The sequence below is a fragment of the Rhinoraja longicauda genome, chromosome 5 (genome assembly GCF_053455715.1).
Source record: "Rhinoraja longicauda isolate Sanriku21f chromosome 5, sRhiLon1.1, whole genome shotgun sequence".
In the NCBI taxonomy this organism is placed as follows: Eukaryota; Metazoa; Chordata; class Chondrichthyes; order Rajiformes; family Arhynchobatidae; genus Rhinoraja; species Rhinoraja longicauda.
In genome coordinates, this window is record NC_135957.1 from 69,986,797 (window position 1) to 70,005,507 (window position 18,711).

The following is an 18,711-nucleotide window of genomic DNA, read 5'->3' on the forward strand; positions in this document are numbered from 1 at the left end:
TTCATCCTTTTTTGAAATTTTAAGCCTAATGAATTATCACTGTCCTGTTGCCTACTTGTTTGATTACTGTACAAATGAACCCATTTGCAAGGTTCATGCAAACGTATAAATTTTATTCATATGATTTTCAGTATTCAGGTCTGTTTCAGAATTTTGTAAAAATTTAGTACACCATTTTTATAATATAGCTGCAAGAGAACAGCTATTACTTGAAAAAGAGGAAAAAGCAAGGCAACATTATGAAAAACAACTTGATGAACGCAAAAAGAAAATTGAAGAACAGAGACTAAAAGAAGAAAGACGACGTACTGCTGTTGACGAGAAACGAAATCAAAGACTTCAAGAAGAAAGAGTATGTTTATTATGAACAATTACAATTGCTTCTGTTCCTAGTCTTTCCTTCTATTTATGATGTTTTTAAAACTGATTGCCTGTTGTTTATTGATGATTTTGATTTGACCAAATCCACCTTTTAAAAATTAGTGTAACTGTTTGGATCCTAGTCTTTGGTAACAATGAAGGAAGAATCCATTTTAATATAATAAATGGGAATTATGAGCATGCGCGATTCTGGAAAGGAGGGAAATTGCCATTTTCCCCAGTTCCATTTAAAAGCAGTATGGTTTATTTATTTAGTTTATCATATCAACCATTAACTTTATAATTGAATGTAAATAATTGTGTTTCAATATTTTATGGAGTAATTTATATGGTAACTATTTAAAATTAAACCTTTCTTCTTGGAGGAACGACATGAAGCAGTTGTACGTCGCACAATTGAAAGAAGTCAAAGAATAAAACAGAAGTCCAACAGGTGGTCGTGGGGTGCAAACCTACAAAGCAATGCTACCATCAACAGAGATGGTATGTTATATGTTACAGATCTATGTATGGTATGAACAAAATATAGTCAACAGTTTGCTGATATAAATTGAATACAATCATTTTCCTTTGATTGAGGAAAATGTTCCAGCCAAGTATTTCCTCGGAATTAACATCTCAAACATTGGGTTTTCAAATGGTTTGACATTTTCTGTAGAAATAAGGCACTGCAGATGCTTGTGTACAAAAAAAAGACACAACGCTGGAGTAACTCTGGGTCAGGCAACATCTCTGGAGAACATGGATAGGTGATGTTTTGGGTCGGGACTCTTCAGACTGTCACTTCACTGATGTTGCCTGACCTGCTGAGTTACTCCAGCACTTTGTGTCTTTTTTTACATAAATGTTTCCCACAAATCCTGATGACAGTAAAAACTAAAATGCATTGTTGTAGAATACAGGAAATGTGTTGGTTCCACTATTAATGTTTCTTTTTCAGGGAAATTTCTGTCTTGTGGTTGTTATCATCTTGTGATTTCAATAATTTAAATTGGCATATATTATCCCATACCTTACTCCCAAATTTTAAATATTCAACCTTTTGATTATTCTGTGACGTTTTCTTTTATTTACTTAATTCTATCATTTTTTAATTTCTGCACTAGAAGTTCTTCATGGTTTTGCATCTGTTCCATGTCCAGGTGATTTTTTTGAATCTTCATCCTCCTATCTTGATTTAGCAGGCCTTGATTGCCACTCAAGAAATATGGGTGGTGCTCCTAAAGGTGGTACAGAAACATGATATTTCTTTTCATTTGTCTTTGATAGGATAAAATTACCTTCCAAATAATCTGGTCTTGCATGCTTTGTGTTACTTTTTAGAGTAACTGCTTTGATGTAGATTCTCAAATTCCTTGCTTCTAATATTAATATATGTTGGCCAGTGTTTACCAGTGTGCAGAATCTGAAATAGAAGTTTCATCCTGCATATAATTTAAATTGCATTTCAGTTAAATGGAAGAAGTGTCACGACTGTTCCAAGAAATCATGAATATTATCTTCCCCCAAAGAGAAAAACCCCTAGTCTTAAAATTTTAATTGGATGGAAAAAAATCACATTCTATTTTAAGGAACTGAAACTTGCCCTTTTATTGTTTTAAAAACAAATATAACTAATATCTTGTATCCTTGAGCTTGGTTCTCAGCGTCATTCACTTAAACTGTGTCTTAGGTCCATTTATTTATCATTGTTCCATTATCTCTTAATACATTTGGGAACAAGACTTTATTGAATGTCATTTTGAACATTTTCAGTTGTTCTACCTTTGGTGGTTTTATTTGGCAGAAATTGTCCCAATACTTAACACCTTTTAGTAAAAAAAAATGCTGAATAATATTATGGATGAGCTCTAATTTTGAGATTCTGCCCTCTGGTTCTGTGCTTAGCCACCCTTGTCCATATCAGTTTCAACAAATCTTTTAATCATGTTTACAATCTCAATCACATCACTCCATCGTCTAACTTGATTATTTTAGCTATTATTATTTAACCCTTCCCAACCATGAATCTCTGCAATTAATTTGTGCTTCTCCCAAGCACCACGCCGCATTCCTTTTGATATGAACTGAATAGAGTACACAAGATATGGTCTCACCAGGATCCTCATCTTGTAGAGGTCAAACAACTTTACCGCTTTTGTTGACCCAGAATTTACATAGGCAGCTGATCATCTGCCAAGAAATTTTGCGTGACTGAATTTCTTCAAAATTCCTCCTCATTGTTAATAGAAAAATTCAACTGAACCATTTCTGTGTTCTACAAATTGTTCAAATCTACCTAATCTTGGAATTTTATCTATAGAAGCATGATTAATAACTTTCCTAATAACTTGGACCAGAAATATTGCATTGGTCTTATAACTGTAATGTTAGCAAATTGGGCCTCAGCACGATGCACACGCAATCAACTATGAGTATTTCCATTTGTTTCAGATGCAGATCGGCGATCAATGTCCACAATGAACCTTACGAAACATCCTGATTCAGTCATCAACAAGCGGTTATCATCATCATCAGCAACATTATTAAATTCTCCAGACAAAGGTACAGCCTAATCATTTCAGTTTCAAAATTTAAATGAAAAAAAAGTTTCTTTTTAGCATTGGGGATGTTCTCTTTTGTCACAAAAACACATGGTTTTTAAATTGAGAGTAATTGGCGTATTCGGATAAATATTTAGAAACATAGAAAATATGTGCAGTAGTAAGTCATTCGTCCCTTCGAGCCATTTGATATGATCATGGCTGATCATCCAAAATCAGTACACCGTTTCTGCTTTTTCCCCCCATATCCCTTGATTCCCTTAGCCCTAAGAACTATATCTAACTCTCTCTTGAATACATTAATTGAATTGGCCTCCATTGCCTTCTGTGGCAGAGAATTCCACAGATTCACAACTCGCTGGGTGAAAAAGTTTTTCCACATCTCAGTCCTAAATGGCCTACCCCTTATTCTTAAACTGTGACCCCCTTTGTTTTGGACTCCCCCAACATTGGGGAATTTTTTCCTGCATCTAGTCTATAAAAATCCCTTAAGAATTTTTGTTGTTTCTATAAGATTCCCTCTCATCCTTCGAAATTCCAGTGAATCTAAGATTCCATTCTTTCATCATATGAATGGATCATATGCCATCCTGGGAATTAACCTGGTGAAAGTAGCTGCACTCCCACAATAGCAAGCATGTCCTTCCTCAAATTAGGAGACCAAAACTGCACATAATACTCCACGTGTGGTCTCACCAGGGCCCTGTACAACTACAGAAGAACCTCCTTGCTCCTACACTCAAATCCTTTCGCAATGAAGGCCAACATACCATTTGCCTTCTTCACTGCCTGCTGTACACGCATGCTTACTTTCAGTGACTAATGTACAAGGACACCCAGGTCTCGTTGTACCAGCCCTTTTCCTAATCTGACAGCATTCAGATAACAATCTGCCTTCTTGTTCTTGCCTCGAGGGTGGATAACCTCACATTTATCCACATACTGCATCTGCCCACTCACCCAACCTATCCAAGTCACCCTGCAGTCTCATAGCATCCTCCTCACAACTTACACTGCCACCCAACCTTGTGTCATCCGCAAACTTAGAGATGTTACATTTAATTCCTTCATCTAAATTGTTCATAAATATTATAAATAACTGGGGTCCCAGCACCGAGCCTTGTGGCACCCCACTAGTCACTGCCTGTCATTCTGAAAAGGACCCTTTAATTCCTAGTCTTTGCTTCCTATCTGCCAACTAGTTCTCTATCCATGTCAATATCCTACCCCCAATACCATGTGCTCTAATTTTGCACACTAATTTCTTGTGTGGGACCTTGTCAAAGGCTTTTTGAAAGTCCAGATACACCACATCCACTGGGTCTCCCTTATCCATTCTACTTATTACATCCTCCAGAAATTATAGAGCATGATTTCCCCTTCATAAATCCTTGCCGACTTTGACTGATCCTATCACTGCTTTCCATATGCGCTGCTATTACATCTTTAATAATCGACTCGAGCATATTGAAACATACAAGGTTATTAAGGGATTGGACACGCTAGAGGCAGGAAACATGTTCCCGATGTTGGGGGAGTCCCGAACCAGGGGCCACAGTTTAAGAATAAGGGGTAGGCCATTTAGAACGGAGATGAGGAAGAACTTTTTCACTCAGAGAGTTGTGCAGCTGTGGAATTCTCTGCCTCAGAAGACAGTGGAGGCTTATTCTCTGGATGCTTTCAAGAGAGAGTTAGATAGAGCTCTTAATGATAGCGGAGTCAGGGGATATGGGGAGAAGGCAGGAACGTGGTACTGATTGTGCATGATCAGCCATGATCACGGTGAATGGCGGTGCTGGCTCGAAGGGCAGAATGGCCTACTCCTACACCTATTGTTTATTGTCTATTGTCTATCTTCCCCATTACCGATGTCAGACTAACTGTTCTATAATTCCCTGATTTCTCTCTCTCTCCTTCCTTAAAAAATGGGGTTACATTAGCTACCCTCCAGTCCACAAGAACTGGTCTAAAGTCTATAGAAAGGAAAATGATCACCAATGCATCTGAAGAAGGGTCTCGACCCGAAATTTCTGGAGGATGTAATAAGTAGAATGGATAAGGGAGACCCAGTGGATGTGGTGTATCTGGACTTTCAAAAAGCCTTTGACAAGGTCCCACACAAGAAATTAGTGTGCAAAATTAGAGCACATGGTATTGGGGGTAGGATATTGACATGGATAGAGAACTAGTTGGCAGATAGGAAGCAAAGACTAGGAATTAAAGGGTCCTTTTCAGAATGACAGGCAGTGACTAGTGGGGTGCCACAAGGCTCGGTGCTGGGACCCCAGTTATTTATAATATTTATGAACAATTTAGATGAAGGAATTAAATGTAACATCTCTAAGTTTGCGGATGACACAAGGTTGGGTGGCAGTGTAAGTTGTGAGGAGGATGCTATGAGACTGCAGGGTGACTTGGATAGGTTGGGTGAGTGGGCAGATGCAGTATGTGGATAAATGTGGTTAATTCACCCATTTAATTCACCCATTCCTTCTCTCCTAGATGCTGCCTGACCTGCTGAGTTACTCCAGCATTTTGTGATACCTTCGATTTGTACCAGCATCTGTGGTTATTTTCCTAGACGCCAATGCATCCATGATTTCCAGGGCCATTTCCTTGAGTACTCTGGGATGCAGACCATCAGACCCTGGGGATTTATCTGCATCAGTCCCAACAGCTTACCTAACACCATTTCCTGACTAATGTGGATTTCCTTCAGTTCCTCCCCACCGCTAGATTTTTGGTCCCTTTGTATTTCTGGGAGATTGTTTGTGTCTTCCTTAGTGAAGACAGAACCAAAGTACTTATTTAACTGGTCTGCCATTTCCTTGTTTCCCATTATAAATTCACCTGTTTCTGACTGTAAGGGACCTACATTTGTCTTCACTAATCTTTTCCTCTTTACAGTCAGTTTTTATATTCCGTGCAAGCTTTCTTTCATTCCCCCCCTCTTAATTAACCCCTTTGTCCTCCTCTGTTGAATTCTAAATTTCTCCCAGTCATCTGGTTTGCTGCTTCCTCTGGCCAATTTATGGTCTCTTCCTTGGATTTAAGTGATGAACAATTGTTGTAATTCATCCATGCGATCTTTAAATCTTTGCCATTGCATATCCACCGTTAACCCTTTAAGTATCATTTGCCAGTCTATCCGAGCCAATTCCCGTCTCATACCATCAAAGTTACCTTTTTTTAAGTTCAGGACCCTTGTCTCTTAATTAACTGTGTCACTTTCCATCTTGATGCATAATTCTACCATATTATGGTCACTGTTGCCCAAGGGGCTTTGCACAACAAGTTTGCTAACTAATCCTTCCTCATCACATGATGCTCAGTCTAGGATGGCTTGCCCTCTAGTTGTTTCCTCTACATATTGGCTTAGAAAACCATCCCGTATACACTCCAGGAAATCATCCTCCTCAGTGTTGTTACCAATTTGGTTAGCCCGATGTATATGTAGATTAAAGTCACCCATGATGACTGCTGTACCTTTGCTGAACGCATCCCTAATTTCCTGTTTGATGCTATCCCCAACCTCACTACTGCTGTTTGGTGGTCTGTATACAACTCCAACAAGCGTTTTCTGCCCTCGGCTATTTCGCAGTTCTACCCATACTGATTCTACAGCATGCAAACTAATGGCTCTCCTTACTATTGCATTAATCTCCTCTTTAACCACCAATGCCATCCCACTTTCCTTTTTGTCTATCCTTCCTGAATATTGAATATCCCTGCATTTGAGATCCCAGCCGTGGTCACTCTGGAGCCATGGGTCCGTAACCCAACTATATTATATCCGTTAACAACTAATTGCACATTCATTTATAATATCATAAATCAAATATTTATTTAACTTCATAACACTGAATTAATGCTTTCGTTTTTATTATTGGATATTGTATTTTTAAATACAGAAAATATTTAAATGAACTATAAAGTGAAGTTTGGGTTATGCAATATTTTTCTGAAAGTCTGAAGTTTGATTGTTCGCCATTGCTTGTTAACATCTGTGCACCATTATTGGTCCACCAATTTTACTGTATTTTGACCTATTAATTGCTTTCATTCCTTTTTCCCAACCCACCCTCGTTCCTCTCCCCTAAGGGCATCCATCACCTGGTCTTTTGTAGATGCTGCAATTTATTTTTATGTATACATGTATAGCTTTGTGCTAATGGTAACCATTAAATATTTTGTCTTTGCAAATTTGTTAATATTTGTGGCTTTGAGCAAAAGGGTACTTGAAGCCTCACATAACATTTTCCAGAATAGTAATCTCTTCTTTGCCAATTTAGAAAATATGTATTTTATGATTGTCTTGGATGTTACCTGGAGATCGATTTTCAGGTATGAGACATTAATGGAGAGGGTAGAACATTTGAGGAGATTAGGAGAGACTGCTTAACAGCATATTTAATTTTTGTCCAGCCATCAAGCAAAGGATTTCATCCTTTAATAAACAGCCCTGTAAGGCACGTTCAACTACGCCTGAAAAGTTCTGCTCTGAATCTAAACAAGGTGTTTCTAAGACATGAATGAATTTTGTATTTGTCACCAAACTACTCATTAATTGCAACATGAGTTCGGTTGTGAAATTATCTGGGAAGCACTTCCTTTTACATTCGTATAGCAAACCAATCAACTTTTTTAAAATAGGTACTGGTTGCTTTTCACCTTAGTCTTGTATATTAAAGTTGCTTTAGTATTTCTGCCAGAATGCCAAGCTTCTACAAACCTAATTATAACTGGTTTTACAGTTAGTCAATTTAGGATTTATGAAAGACCAATTGAAAATTGCTGAAACCTAATATGTTTGGTGGTTTTTTTTTTTACTGAAGCAATTAGCTGTGCAATTTCAATAAAAAGATTAAATCTGTTGAATATTAGAACCTAAGGTAAGATTTGAAAAACAGTAATATTGGAAGACCAAAGCTATTTGGGTAGTTTAATACTTTTGTATCACTTCAGCATCTATTCTCTCCCATCACCCCATCTGACTCCCTTTTTTATGTACCTGAAAACCAAAATACTAGAACAATTTATTTGGACATTTATGCCTCCAACTAAATGCCTTCCCCTTGTTTTAAATTGTTAGGCACTGTGCTGAAATCCTGGAATATGACTTTGGCCTGACTCATTAGCTCTATTTAAATTGTAAAACTTGTATTAAAAAAAGGTATGTACATGAAGCTAGACATAAATGATAGTATTATAAATTGGAAATTAAATGTAATTCAGACAGAATGCTTAGAGGTCAGGTTTTTTGTTTTCGAATTTTCTCATCTGGAATTATTTTTTCCAAAATTATATATATATAAATTATTGATAAATCTGTGATTAATGGTTGTAGAAGTTTGGTGTACTGTAGAAGTTATAAATAAATGTACCTTGCATGTAAGTGTAGCCAGCAGCATTTATCAAACTGCATTTGGATGATTGTTATATTGGGGTTTTCATTAATATATTATTGTGCGTATAAGCATTAGATGATTGTGGTTTATTAATGATAAAGCAATTGGATTTTAAAAATTCAAAAGAAAACTTCATATGAGTAGCAAAAAGGATTTGATTTCCAGACTAGTTTCACATCGTGATAGTAAGGCTCAAAGCGTAATTTTAGGAAGGCTGGAGTGTGGCTACTAAAAGATGATGCATTAATGTGATAATCCCTGTACATTGCTCTGCATGAAGCAAGCCTCATTTTGCTTGTTCTGTAAATTGCTTTCAGTTATTTGTATGCTTACAAAGTGGTTTGACTTCTTGGCATGTTGGTAATTTTTTTAAAATATATTATTTTGGGCTTGCTGATGTCGATGTTTTGAAGCATCTAATATGTCACGTTATGCTTGATTTGTTTGTAAATTATAACGTATCTTGTCAGCATGCCTGCAGAAACTTTTCACTGCTATGCCTAACAAAACCTGTTGACTTGAAACAATGAAGTTAACTTCATTGTTGATATCAAAACATTTTAACTAACCAATGCCTCAATAATCCATTTGAGCATTAATGCATGGAGTTTAACTTGGCAAGTAATTTGCCTTGTTCGGGCTTCATTATGACTGCTCCGTTCTTTTTGTCGCACAATTTTTAAACTTAAAATGGATTGAAGTATTTGATGCATAATATTCAATTTATTTTGTACAGCTCGGCGGTTGCAGCTGAGTCCCTGGGAAAGCAGCATTGTCTCTCGCCTTCTAACTCCTACTCACTCATTCCTAGCTAGAAGCAGGAGCACTGCTGCCTTATATGGGGGTGGTCTAGATGCAGGTAATTCATTTTTGTCCAAAATTATAATACTGAATTACACAGATCTGTAATTGCCAATTTATGTATAATTTATATCAGATTGATCAAATTAGGAAATATATTTGGGCATTTGCTATAATTATAGACAGTTTAGGAAAATAATTTATTGTAACTGGACACTGGCAGAAGGTCTTAACTACATGCTGAATGCATCAATTCAATTCTAATTGTTAATGTTTGATTTGTTTTTTAAATGCAAAGTATATTTCCACAAGTACGAACTAGAACTTTTAGATTTGAAATCTGAAGGAGATTTGTATAGAGTTTGCAAACAAACTAAATCTGCTGTTTGCTTACATTGAAAAATGTAATTCCAGAAAAAAATGTTGTGCTAATCAGATGTGGTTCAAATAATTATGCAGAACATTGGCAGCTCAAGTTAGGATTTTTTCAATTTGGATCACTGAGACCCATGATTGGAAAGAATGATGAATTAAATAATATGAATGAACTGTTCCTTTTTTAGTGTTGGTTTCTTCTGGTCCTGCTGTGGCACAGATAAAGATTCACTGGTTTGGAAAATCAAAAGCCTATCACACTATTTTCTGTGTTTTTATTTAAGATGATGAAAAAGATTGTGGACTAGCAAGTACTCTTATTTTGAATAGTTTATGCCATTAATGCATGAAGTGGAAAAGTAATTAAAAACCTTCCAGAAAGGTAATTTAAAACCTTTCATGCACCTTTGAAGATCTTGTATGAAATTTACTTATCTGAATCTTATCAGTGACCAAATGCAAGAGGACAAGATGTTAAATCATTCTTTTGAGGGTCCACTGTTACTAGAAAATCAGCCTCTATTTGCAATAGATTAATGAATACACAGTTGTGTGATTTCCCATGATCAGGTATTCGGCTGTTAACAATCTATTTGCCTGGATATTCAAGAAGTAGCTCCCTGGCTACTGTAGGATGCAATTGAGAAGAGTCCTGGCAGACAGTAGGGAGACCCCTCTGTAGATACCACAGTTGGACTTTACACTTTAGGTTGGTAGAACCATCTGAAATACTTGAAGGAAGGTTAAATGTGATAGAACTGGTTTTGGATTTATTTTTTAAAGGGTAACATTTCCCTCCCCCCCCCCCCCCCCCCCCCCCCACCCCAATAAAAGTAAAACGAGAAAGTGATAGTAGTCACAACAGACAGCATTTGTGGATAGAGAAACCAGCTAATGTGTTAAGATGAGATTTTATCTGCAACATTCAGCTGTGTAATAATTATTTGAAAGTGAAATTAAAATTAACTGGAGAAGTTCTGAAATTTTAATTCTACTAAATAAACATCACAGCCAGTGTTCATCTGATTAGCACATTTATAAAGCAATCTGTAAGCACGCCAACTGCAATATAATCCAGTTACAAAATCCAACATCTGATTGGATGTATTGCTTTATTAAAAAATGGGCCTTGGGATTAAGTAATTTTGAAGTGTTGGACTGATGCATGTTGACTGCATGAACTGTGTACGTTGCAAGTTGGATTTCAAATAAGTGTGACTTTAAAACCAAAATTATATTTGAAGTTTTTTTTATCTTGAAGGTTGTTCTATTTTGAAGTTTTAATTTCAGTGCTGTTATCCACTGTTGTTCTTTATATAAAGTAAGACCTATTCTGCTTACCTTTCCTAGCAAAATCTGTTCTTGTTCTTTCCTCCAATACACTGCTACTGATTTGCAGTATCTGCTTTCTTTGTGCATTATGTATGTTGACAGCTGAAAGGATGCATTCTATGCAAAAAAATATTAAGGCACTTAAGTAGAGACAAGTGACTGCATTTGATAGAATCTTGAGCAAAAAACAAAGTGCCAGAGTAACATAGTGGGTCAGGCAGCATCTCTGGAGAACATGGATAGGTGAAGTTTGGGGTTTTAGATTTTAGATTTAGAGATACAGTGCGGAAACAGGCCCCTCTGGCCCACCAAGTCCGCGCCGCCCAGCGATCCCCGCACATTTAACACTATCCTACACACACTAGGGACAATTTTTACATTTTACCCAGTCAATTAACCTACATACCTGTACATCTTTGGAGTGTGGGAGGAAACCGAAGATCTGCACAATAGGTGCAGGAGCAGACCATTCAGGCCCTTCGAGCCAGCACCGTCATTCAATGTGATCATGCCTGATCATTCTCAATCAGTACCCCGTTCCTGCCTTCTCCCCATACCCTCTGACTCCACTATCCCTAAGAGCTCCATCTAGCTCTCTCTTGAATGCATTCAGAGAATTAGCCTCGGTTGGGACGCTTTATTTTAGGCTGAATATAGTATGGGGGAGGGGGGAGAAAGCTCAAAGAGCAATGGGGGTGGAGCAGTTAAGCTAGTGATAGGTGGACACATGAGGTGGGGTTCATTTGCAGATGGGTGGAAAAAACATAAAAGAGAAGAAAAAGGAGACAAAGGGCTTTGAATAAGGGGATAAAGGGAGAAGCATGAATTGAGACCAGAGAAAGGGATGCAGGTGAATGGGGACAGCAAGGAAGGGCAGGGGGTGGGATAATGGAAGAAATGGTGTGCATCCAGGTGGCACAGGGAAGTGGGGAGAAAAAAGAAGAAAGGGGGAATTGTTGGTTATTTACCTAAAATTGAAGAATTCAATGTTCATACATTGGGTTGTAAGGTACCCAAATGTAAAATGAGATACTGTTCCTCCAGTTTGCATTTGCCTCCCTCTGGCAATGGAGGAGGCTCAGGAAGAAAGAGTGTGGAAAGAGGAATTAAAATGATAGCAACCAAGACATCCAGCAGGCCTCAGCAAACCGAGCGCAAGTATTGTGCAAAATGGTAGCCTGGTCTATGTTTGGTCTCACCGATGTACAGGAGGCTACTTCGGGAGCACCAAATGCAGCAGATGAAGTTAGAGGAGGTGCAAGTGAGCCTGTATTTCATCTGGAAGAATTTGAGGGGTCCCTGGATGGAAGTGAGGGGGAGTTGTAGGGACAGATGTTGTATCTCCTGCGGTTGCAGGGAAGAGTACCTATCCTGGTCTGGGTGAGAAGTGATCTATGAACCAAGGAGTTGCGGGGAGAGTAGTCTCTTTGGATAGTAGAAAGGGGTAGGGAGGGGAAGCTGTAACTAAACACATGATGTAGGATCATGTTGAATGGGGCAGAAATGTCAGAGAATGATGTGTTTGATGCGAAGAATGGTGGGGTGAAAGCTGAGGACCAGTGGAATTCTGTCCTCATTCTGTCTGGTGGGGGGAAAGGAAAGTGAGAGTTCTGCAGGACACCGTGGAGACATGGGTGAAGGATTCTTCTCGGACAGCAGGGGGAAACCACATTTACTATAGAAAGAGGACAGCATATGTCCTAGACTGGAAAATATGAATGCGCTTAATATTTTTTCAACCAATCAGCTGCATGTAATGCTATTTTGTCATTGTTGTTTTGTGTGTGTGTGTTTGTGTGTATTTCTTGACTTTGTACTGAAAAACCAAGACCATTTCTGTTTTGTTAGATAGATTGGAAGAGTTGATGCCTACCCTCTGCCTATTATTGCAGTTAAGCGTAACATAAATTTTCTGCATCTGAAAATTGTACATAATTATCATTTCTAATGGCAAGCCTATCATAGTTCACCTGGACGTAATTGGTATCCATTTTCTGGTATCCATAACTACAGTGTGGAAATTTGGAAATTGCTGTCAAAGTTGCCCTACCTCTCCCAGGGGCTTCACGAAACTAATAATTTCCTAAGCTAGTGGTGTGAGGTTATTGCACTTGGGTGATAGATACCCACTTAAGATGCCCAATGTTCTTAGTGCTTGTCAATTAAAGATAATACATGTTTTGCGAGTTGATTCTTAGTAACTGCTGAACAACCCCTCAAGTTTGGGTTGTATTTCCTGCAGATTTTAATTATTGGAAGTTTATAAAAATAAAAAGATTGTTTTAACTTTGATCTCAAAAAGGATTATGTTTGGTAATGCTAGCATTTATTGTTTTCCTATTCCTCAAGTCTCAACCCCATTTTTCATTCTATACCACCTCCATTACATTGCATACCCTGTAATCACATTCTCAGATCCCATGTAGGTGGCAGTTTGCTGGTTTCAATTTCCAGTGTTTGAAAATCTAATTATAAGAAAACATAAATCTGGCACGGTTAGTATCTGTCATGATATCATGTGTTTGCTGCTGAGAAAATAAATCCAGACTAGTAAATGCGAGTGCAATTAAATACATCTGTCAATTTTGCTTCCTTTTTGCCTTGTGGACATCTTTCAGATGGAAACAAAATCATCTTTCAATCTCAGCTAGGTGGATATATGAAACATCAGAAATGGTTTTGGTAGCTTTCTTTTTGCATTCCTTTCAAGCTAATGCTTGCTATCTTTTCTCTTCTTACTCTTCAACTCCTTCCTACAAATTCTCATAATACTGCAGTTATCCCAATTTGTCCTCGTTCAGTATCTGCCAGCTCTCTTACTCCACCAACCTGCAAGAATCTGCACAGTAGGATGTGTGACTGGCCAGGGTACATTGTGACCACACATGATATACATGGGCGTAGCAGATCAGCTAATCCTGCAAAGGTAAGCAGATGTTTCTCAAAAAAAGCTAAAAACCTTTATTATTGTCGATATTGATGCCTTGAATGATTATTAATTTTAAATAGTTTTCAATATTTAGTGTTCATGAAAGAATGTTTAATTCCAATGGTATTGCATGAAAAAATCATTTGTTTATTACATGAGGCATAACTTCCAACAAGGGTAAACAAAGAATGTTAGAATACTTAGCATCTGTGGACGGAGGAACAGTTAACACTTGTTAAATGTTGTTTTCAGCATTCATTTTTATTACCGATTTCCACCATCTGCTTGATTTCCAACAATGATATTTGTTTCAATAAATTCTATTCAAAAAAGGTAGCTACTAGCCTGTAAATGGTCGGTCCGTTTAAGTAAATTGACGTGTGCAGCACTTTTTTGGAGGCAAGCAAATAATATCTAATTGTTGCTTGTGGGTTATTAAGTAGATCCAATGCTTGGGTGTAACATAATGAATTGCTGATTTAATTGGCAAGCCTAACATCCAACTCATTGAATAGCCGGACAAAATGGACGCAATTACAATTCTGGTTGTCACATAATAGGAAGGATGTGGAGGCTTTCCACATCCTGGATTGATGTTACCTGGATTGGAGTATACTAGCTGTAAGGAGTGGTTGAACAAATGTTTCTGTGGAGCGTCAGAGGCTGAGGGGGTGACCTGATGGAAATAAAATTATGAGAGGCATAAATAGGGTTAATCGAGTACTTTCCCAGAGTGGAAATTTCACATACTAGAGGGCATAGGTTTTGGGTGAGATGTAAAAAGTTAAAGGGATGGGCAAAAGTTTGTTTACACAAAGAGTGATAGGTGCCTGGAATGCACTGCTAACGAAAGTGGTGGAAGCAGATATGATAACATTTAAGAGGCATTTGGACAGACACATGAACAGGCATGGAATAGAGGGCAACGGACCATGTGCAGGTTGACGGGATTAATTTTGATTGGCATCATAGTTGGTGCGAGCGAGCATGGTGGGTCGAAGGGCCTATTCCTAGTGCTGTCCTCTTCTTTGTTTCTAGGAATTTCAGTGAAGTCAAATTTAAGATTATCCACTGATAATTAAAGAGAAAAAAGGAATACATTCTAAATCATGAAAACTAAGAATCATTGCATGTCCACAGACATTTTAGGAATATATGTACATTATTAATATGTCAAACTAGTGAAGCAAATCTTGCAATGACTTTTTTTAAACCCAATGAAGGAGAATCTTTGGCCCATCAGATCTAGGTGGTTCTTGAAGAGAAATCCGTTCCTTTCTGTTCCCCACAGCTCTACAAATTATTTTCCTTCATGTCTCCAAATTTCTTAAATTATTTGATTAACTCTGTTGTATTAAAAACTAAGTCATAGATCATAAATACCTAATTGTATTTCTATTACATATTTTCACTGTATGCATTGATCTCATAGCCATTGATAACCATTTTGAAATTTTGTACCTTGGTTCTTATGTTGCCTATTAAAGGGACCATTTTTTTCTCTCTTTTGCCCATAACTTTTGCATCCTTAACTGTGGTAACCAGAAGTAACCAGGAAAGAGTGGGTTAGCATATGATGAGCGTATGAACCTCTACTCGCTGGAATTTAGAAGGTTGAGGGGGAACCTCATTGAAACTTACAGAATAATGAAAGGCGTAGAGAAGAGTGGATGTGGAAAGGGTGTTTCCACTGGTGGGAGAGTCGAGGACCAGAGGTCACAGCCTCAGGATTGAAGGGCGCTCTTTTAAAAAGGAGGCGAGGAGAAAATGCTTTAGTCAGAGGGTAGTTAATCTGTGGCACTCATTGCCACAGAGGGCCGTGGAGGCCAAGTCAGTGGATATTTGAGAAAGACAAATTCTTGATTAGAACGGGTGTCAAGGGTTATGGGGAAAAGGCGGGAAAATGCGATTAGGTGGCAGAGATCAGCCATGATTGAACGGCGGAGAAGCCTCGATGGGCCGAATGACCTAATTCTACTCCTATAACTTGTGAATTACATACAAACATATTAGGAGAAGTTCGCTCCTCCCTGGAATCTGCTCACCATATAACATGATCCTGGCTGATCTGATCATCTTCTCAACTTTGCATTTGTATCTTCCCATGATAATCTTTTATCTCCTTGGTTGGCAAAGCTGATATTATCTCTGCCTTAAAAATGCTAAGACTCTGCTTCCATTGCTTTAAGAGGAACAGTTTCAAAGACGTTCAACCCTCAGAGACAAAATCTTTGATGTTAGCTTTCCTAATTACTAGCTGTACCTGTGCATTCAAGTTTTGTAAATCATGCATTCAGTCACTTGGATATCATGTCTGTTTTTGCAGGAAAATAAAAATTCCATATTATATTCCATTTGGCTGATCTTTGCCTACTCACTTAACCCGTTATATTCCGTTTGTAGTCTCCATGAGTCATTTTCGCAATTTAATACCAGTTGTCAACCAAGTGGATTATATAGATTTGACATGAATTCTCTACACTTATACTATGTGGTTTTATTCAAAATGCTTGGGATCCCATAGCAGATCACCCAGGTTCCAATGCACACCCCCCTCCACAACCTCCCCCTGCCTCCTATATCTCTTCTTCTGGCTTCACATTTCTCGCAACTTCTCTCCTTATCTTTCACTCTTTTGTCTCTTTATTTATCTCTTACCTTTATCCACCCATCTGCCAATCAACCCCTCCCCCTCTACTTGTATCCACCTATCATTTGCCAGGTTTTGTCCCACCACCATCCCTTTTTCAGCTTTCTTTCTCTCTCCCCCCCCCCCCCCCCACTACAGTTTCAAGAGGGTATGAGTCAAAACATCACCTTTCCATGTCCTCCGGAGATGCTGCCTAACCTACTGAGTTACTCCAGCATTTCATATGTTTTTGTAAACCAGCATCCGCTGTTCCTTGTATCTAAAAACAACAGTTTGGATAATTGCTTTTGGACTGCAGGCAAGGGGATCCATGTTGGAGCCAATTGCTTTTTCTAATTTAATGACGTAGACATAGAAATGCATGCTAAAATAACTGACTAAACTGATCAGAAGACCTGGCAAAAGTGGGCAGTGTAAGATATAAAAGGGCCAGTGGAATGAGCAGGCACAATTTGGATGAAATTGAACGCTTAGAGACCTGCAATTCGGCATTTTGGTGAAGCGAATGAGGTGTGTTAATACAGAATAAAGGATACTGTTGTAAAAACAAATATGGGTGAAGTGGCACCTGAAGGTATGAATAATAATAATAATAATAATAATAATGCATTACATTTATATAGCGTTTTTCAAACACTCAAAGACGCTTTACAGGGATTACTAGAACATAGAGAAGAAAATAAATAGATAAATAAGTAAACGAACAGAAAAAGGAGACAGAAGGTGAGGTGACGGTCAGTGGTTGAACGCAGTGCTGAACAGGTGAGACTTCAGTGATGTTTTGAATGTGGTGAGTGAGGAGGAGTCTCTGACGGTTTGGGGTAGTGAGTTCCAGAGGGTGGGAGCAGCGATGGAGAAAGCCCTGTCCCCCCAGGATCTGAGTTTGGTCCGGATGGGGGGGGGGACAGGAGGTTGGCAGCAGCAGAGCGGAGGGTGCAGGTGGGAGTGTGCCTGTGGAGGAGGTCAGTCAGGTAGGATGGGGCCAGGTTATGGAGGGCTTTGTAGGTCATGAGGAGGATTTTGTACTGGATTCTCTGGGGGATGGGGAGCCAGTGGAGCTTGTAAAGGACAGTGGGTGATATGGTCACGGATCGGGGAGTGGGTGAATACACAAATTAAAATTGGCAGAGCTGGTGAGGAAAGTGGTTAATAATGCTGTACAGTTTTTATGGAGACATTAAGCATAAAAGTGCAGAAATAATGTTAACCCTCAATAAAACACTGGCCTGACCTCAACTGAAAATTTACATTCAATTCTCAATTGCCTGGAAGAAAGTGAAGATGGCAGGGTGTAGCAAAGATTTGAGAGTTATTTCCGGGGGAAGGGGCCATATTCCAGGATTTCATTGTTTCAGATGTGATAGAATCGGAGGGGCAAGAGGTGGGGGTGTTGCATTGCTTGTCAGGGAGGATATCACAGCAGTGCTTTGGCAGGACAGACTAGAAGGCTCGATTAAGGAGGCTGTTTGGGTGGAACTCAGAAATGAGAAAGGTTTAGCAACACTTATAGGGGTGTATTATAGACCGCCAAATAGGGAACGAGAATTGGAAGAGCAAATATGTAAGGAGATAGCAGATATTAGTAGTAAGCACAGAGTGGTGATTGTGGGTGATTTCAATTTTCCGTATATAGACTGGGAATCACATTCTGTTAAAGGGCTGGATGGTTTGGAGTTTGTAAAATGTGTGCAGGATAGTTTTTTGCAGCAATACGTAGAGGTGCCTACCAGAGAAGGGGCAGTGTTGGACCTCCTGTTAGGAAATGAGATGGGTCAGGTGACGGAGGTATGTGTTGAGGAGCACTTTGGGTCTAGTGATCATAATGCCATTAGTTTCAATATCATTATGGAGAAGGTCAAATCTGGACCAAGGGTTGAGATTTTGGATTGGAGAAAGGCTAATTTTGAGGAGATGAGAAAGGATTTAAAAGGAGTGAAATGGAAATTGTTGTTTTATGAAAAGGATATAATAGAGAAATGGAGGATATTTAAAGGTGAAATTTTGAGAGTACAGAGTCTTTATGTCCCTGTTCGGTGGAAAGGAAAGAATAATAATTTGAAAGAGCCGTGGTTTTCCAGGGAAATTGGACACTTGGTTCGGAAAAAGAGGGAGATATACAATAAATATAAGCGGCAGGGAGTAAATGAGGTTCTTGAGGAATATAAAGAATGTAAAAGGAATCTTAAAAAGGAAATTAGAAAAACGAAAAAAAGATATGAGGCTGCTTTGGCAAGTAATGTAAAAGTAAACCCCAAGGGGTTCTACAGATATGTCAATAGCAAAAGGATAGTG

The 18,711-nt window shown here is 38.5% G+C and overlaps 1 protein-coding gene across 6 annotated transcripts in view; it reads left to right on the forward strand.

Moving 5' to 3' along the window:
- LOC144593733 (ensconsin-like) overlaps positions 1-18,711 on the forward strand; it is a 95,808-nt gene that overhangs the window by 44,267 nt on the left and 32,830 nt on the right. For 2 of the 6 annotated variants that reach the window (XM_078399732.1, XM_078399729.1), the window contains exons 4-10: positions 189-352; positions 747-864; positions 1,488-1,523; positions 2,815-2,925; positions 7,350-7,439; positions 9,069-9,191; positions 13,618-13,766. In XM_078399732.1, the coding sequence (XP_078255858.1) occupies positions 189-352; positions 747-864; positions 1,488-1,523; positions 2,815-2,925; positions 7,350-7,439; positions 9,069-9,191; positions 13,618-13,766 (791 nt within the window). The remainder of the gene's footprint in view (positions 1-188; positions 353-746; positions 865-1,487; positions 1,524-2,814; positions 2,926-7,349; positions 7,440-9,068; positions 9,192-13,617; positions 13,767-18,711) is intronic. The other 4 variants (XM_078399730.1, XM_078399734.1, XM_078399731.1 and 1 more) reach the window with 4 other exon arrangements.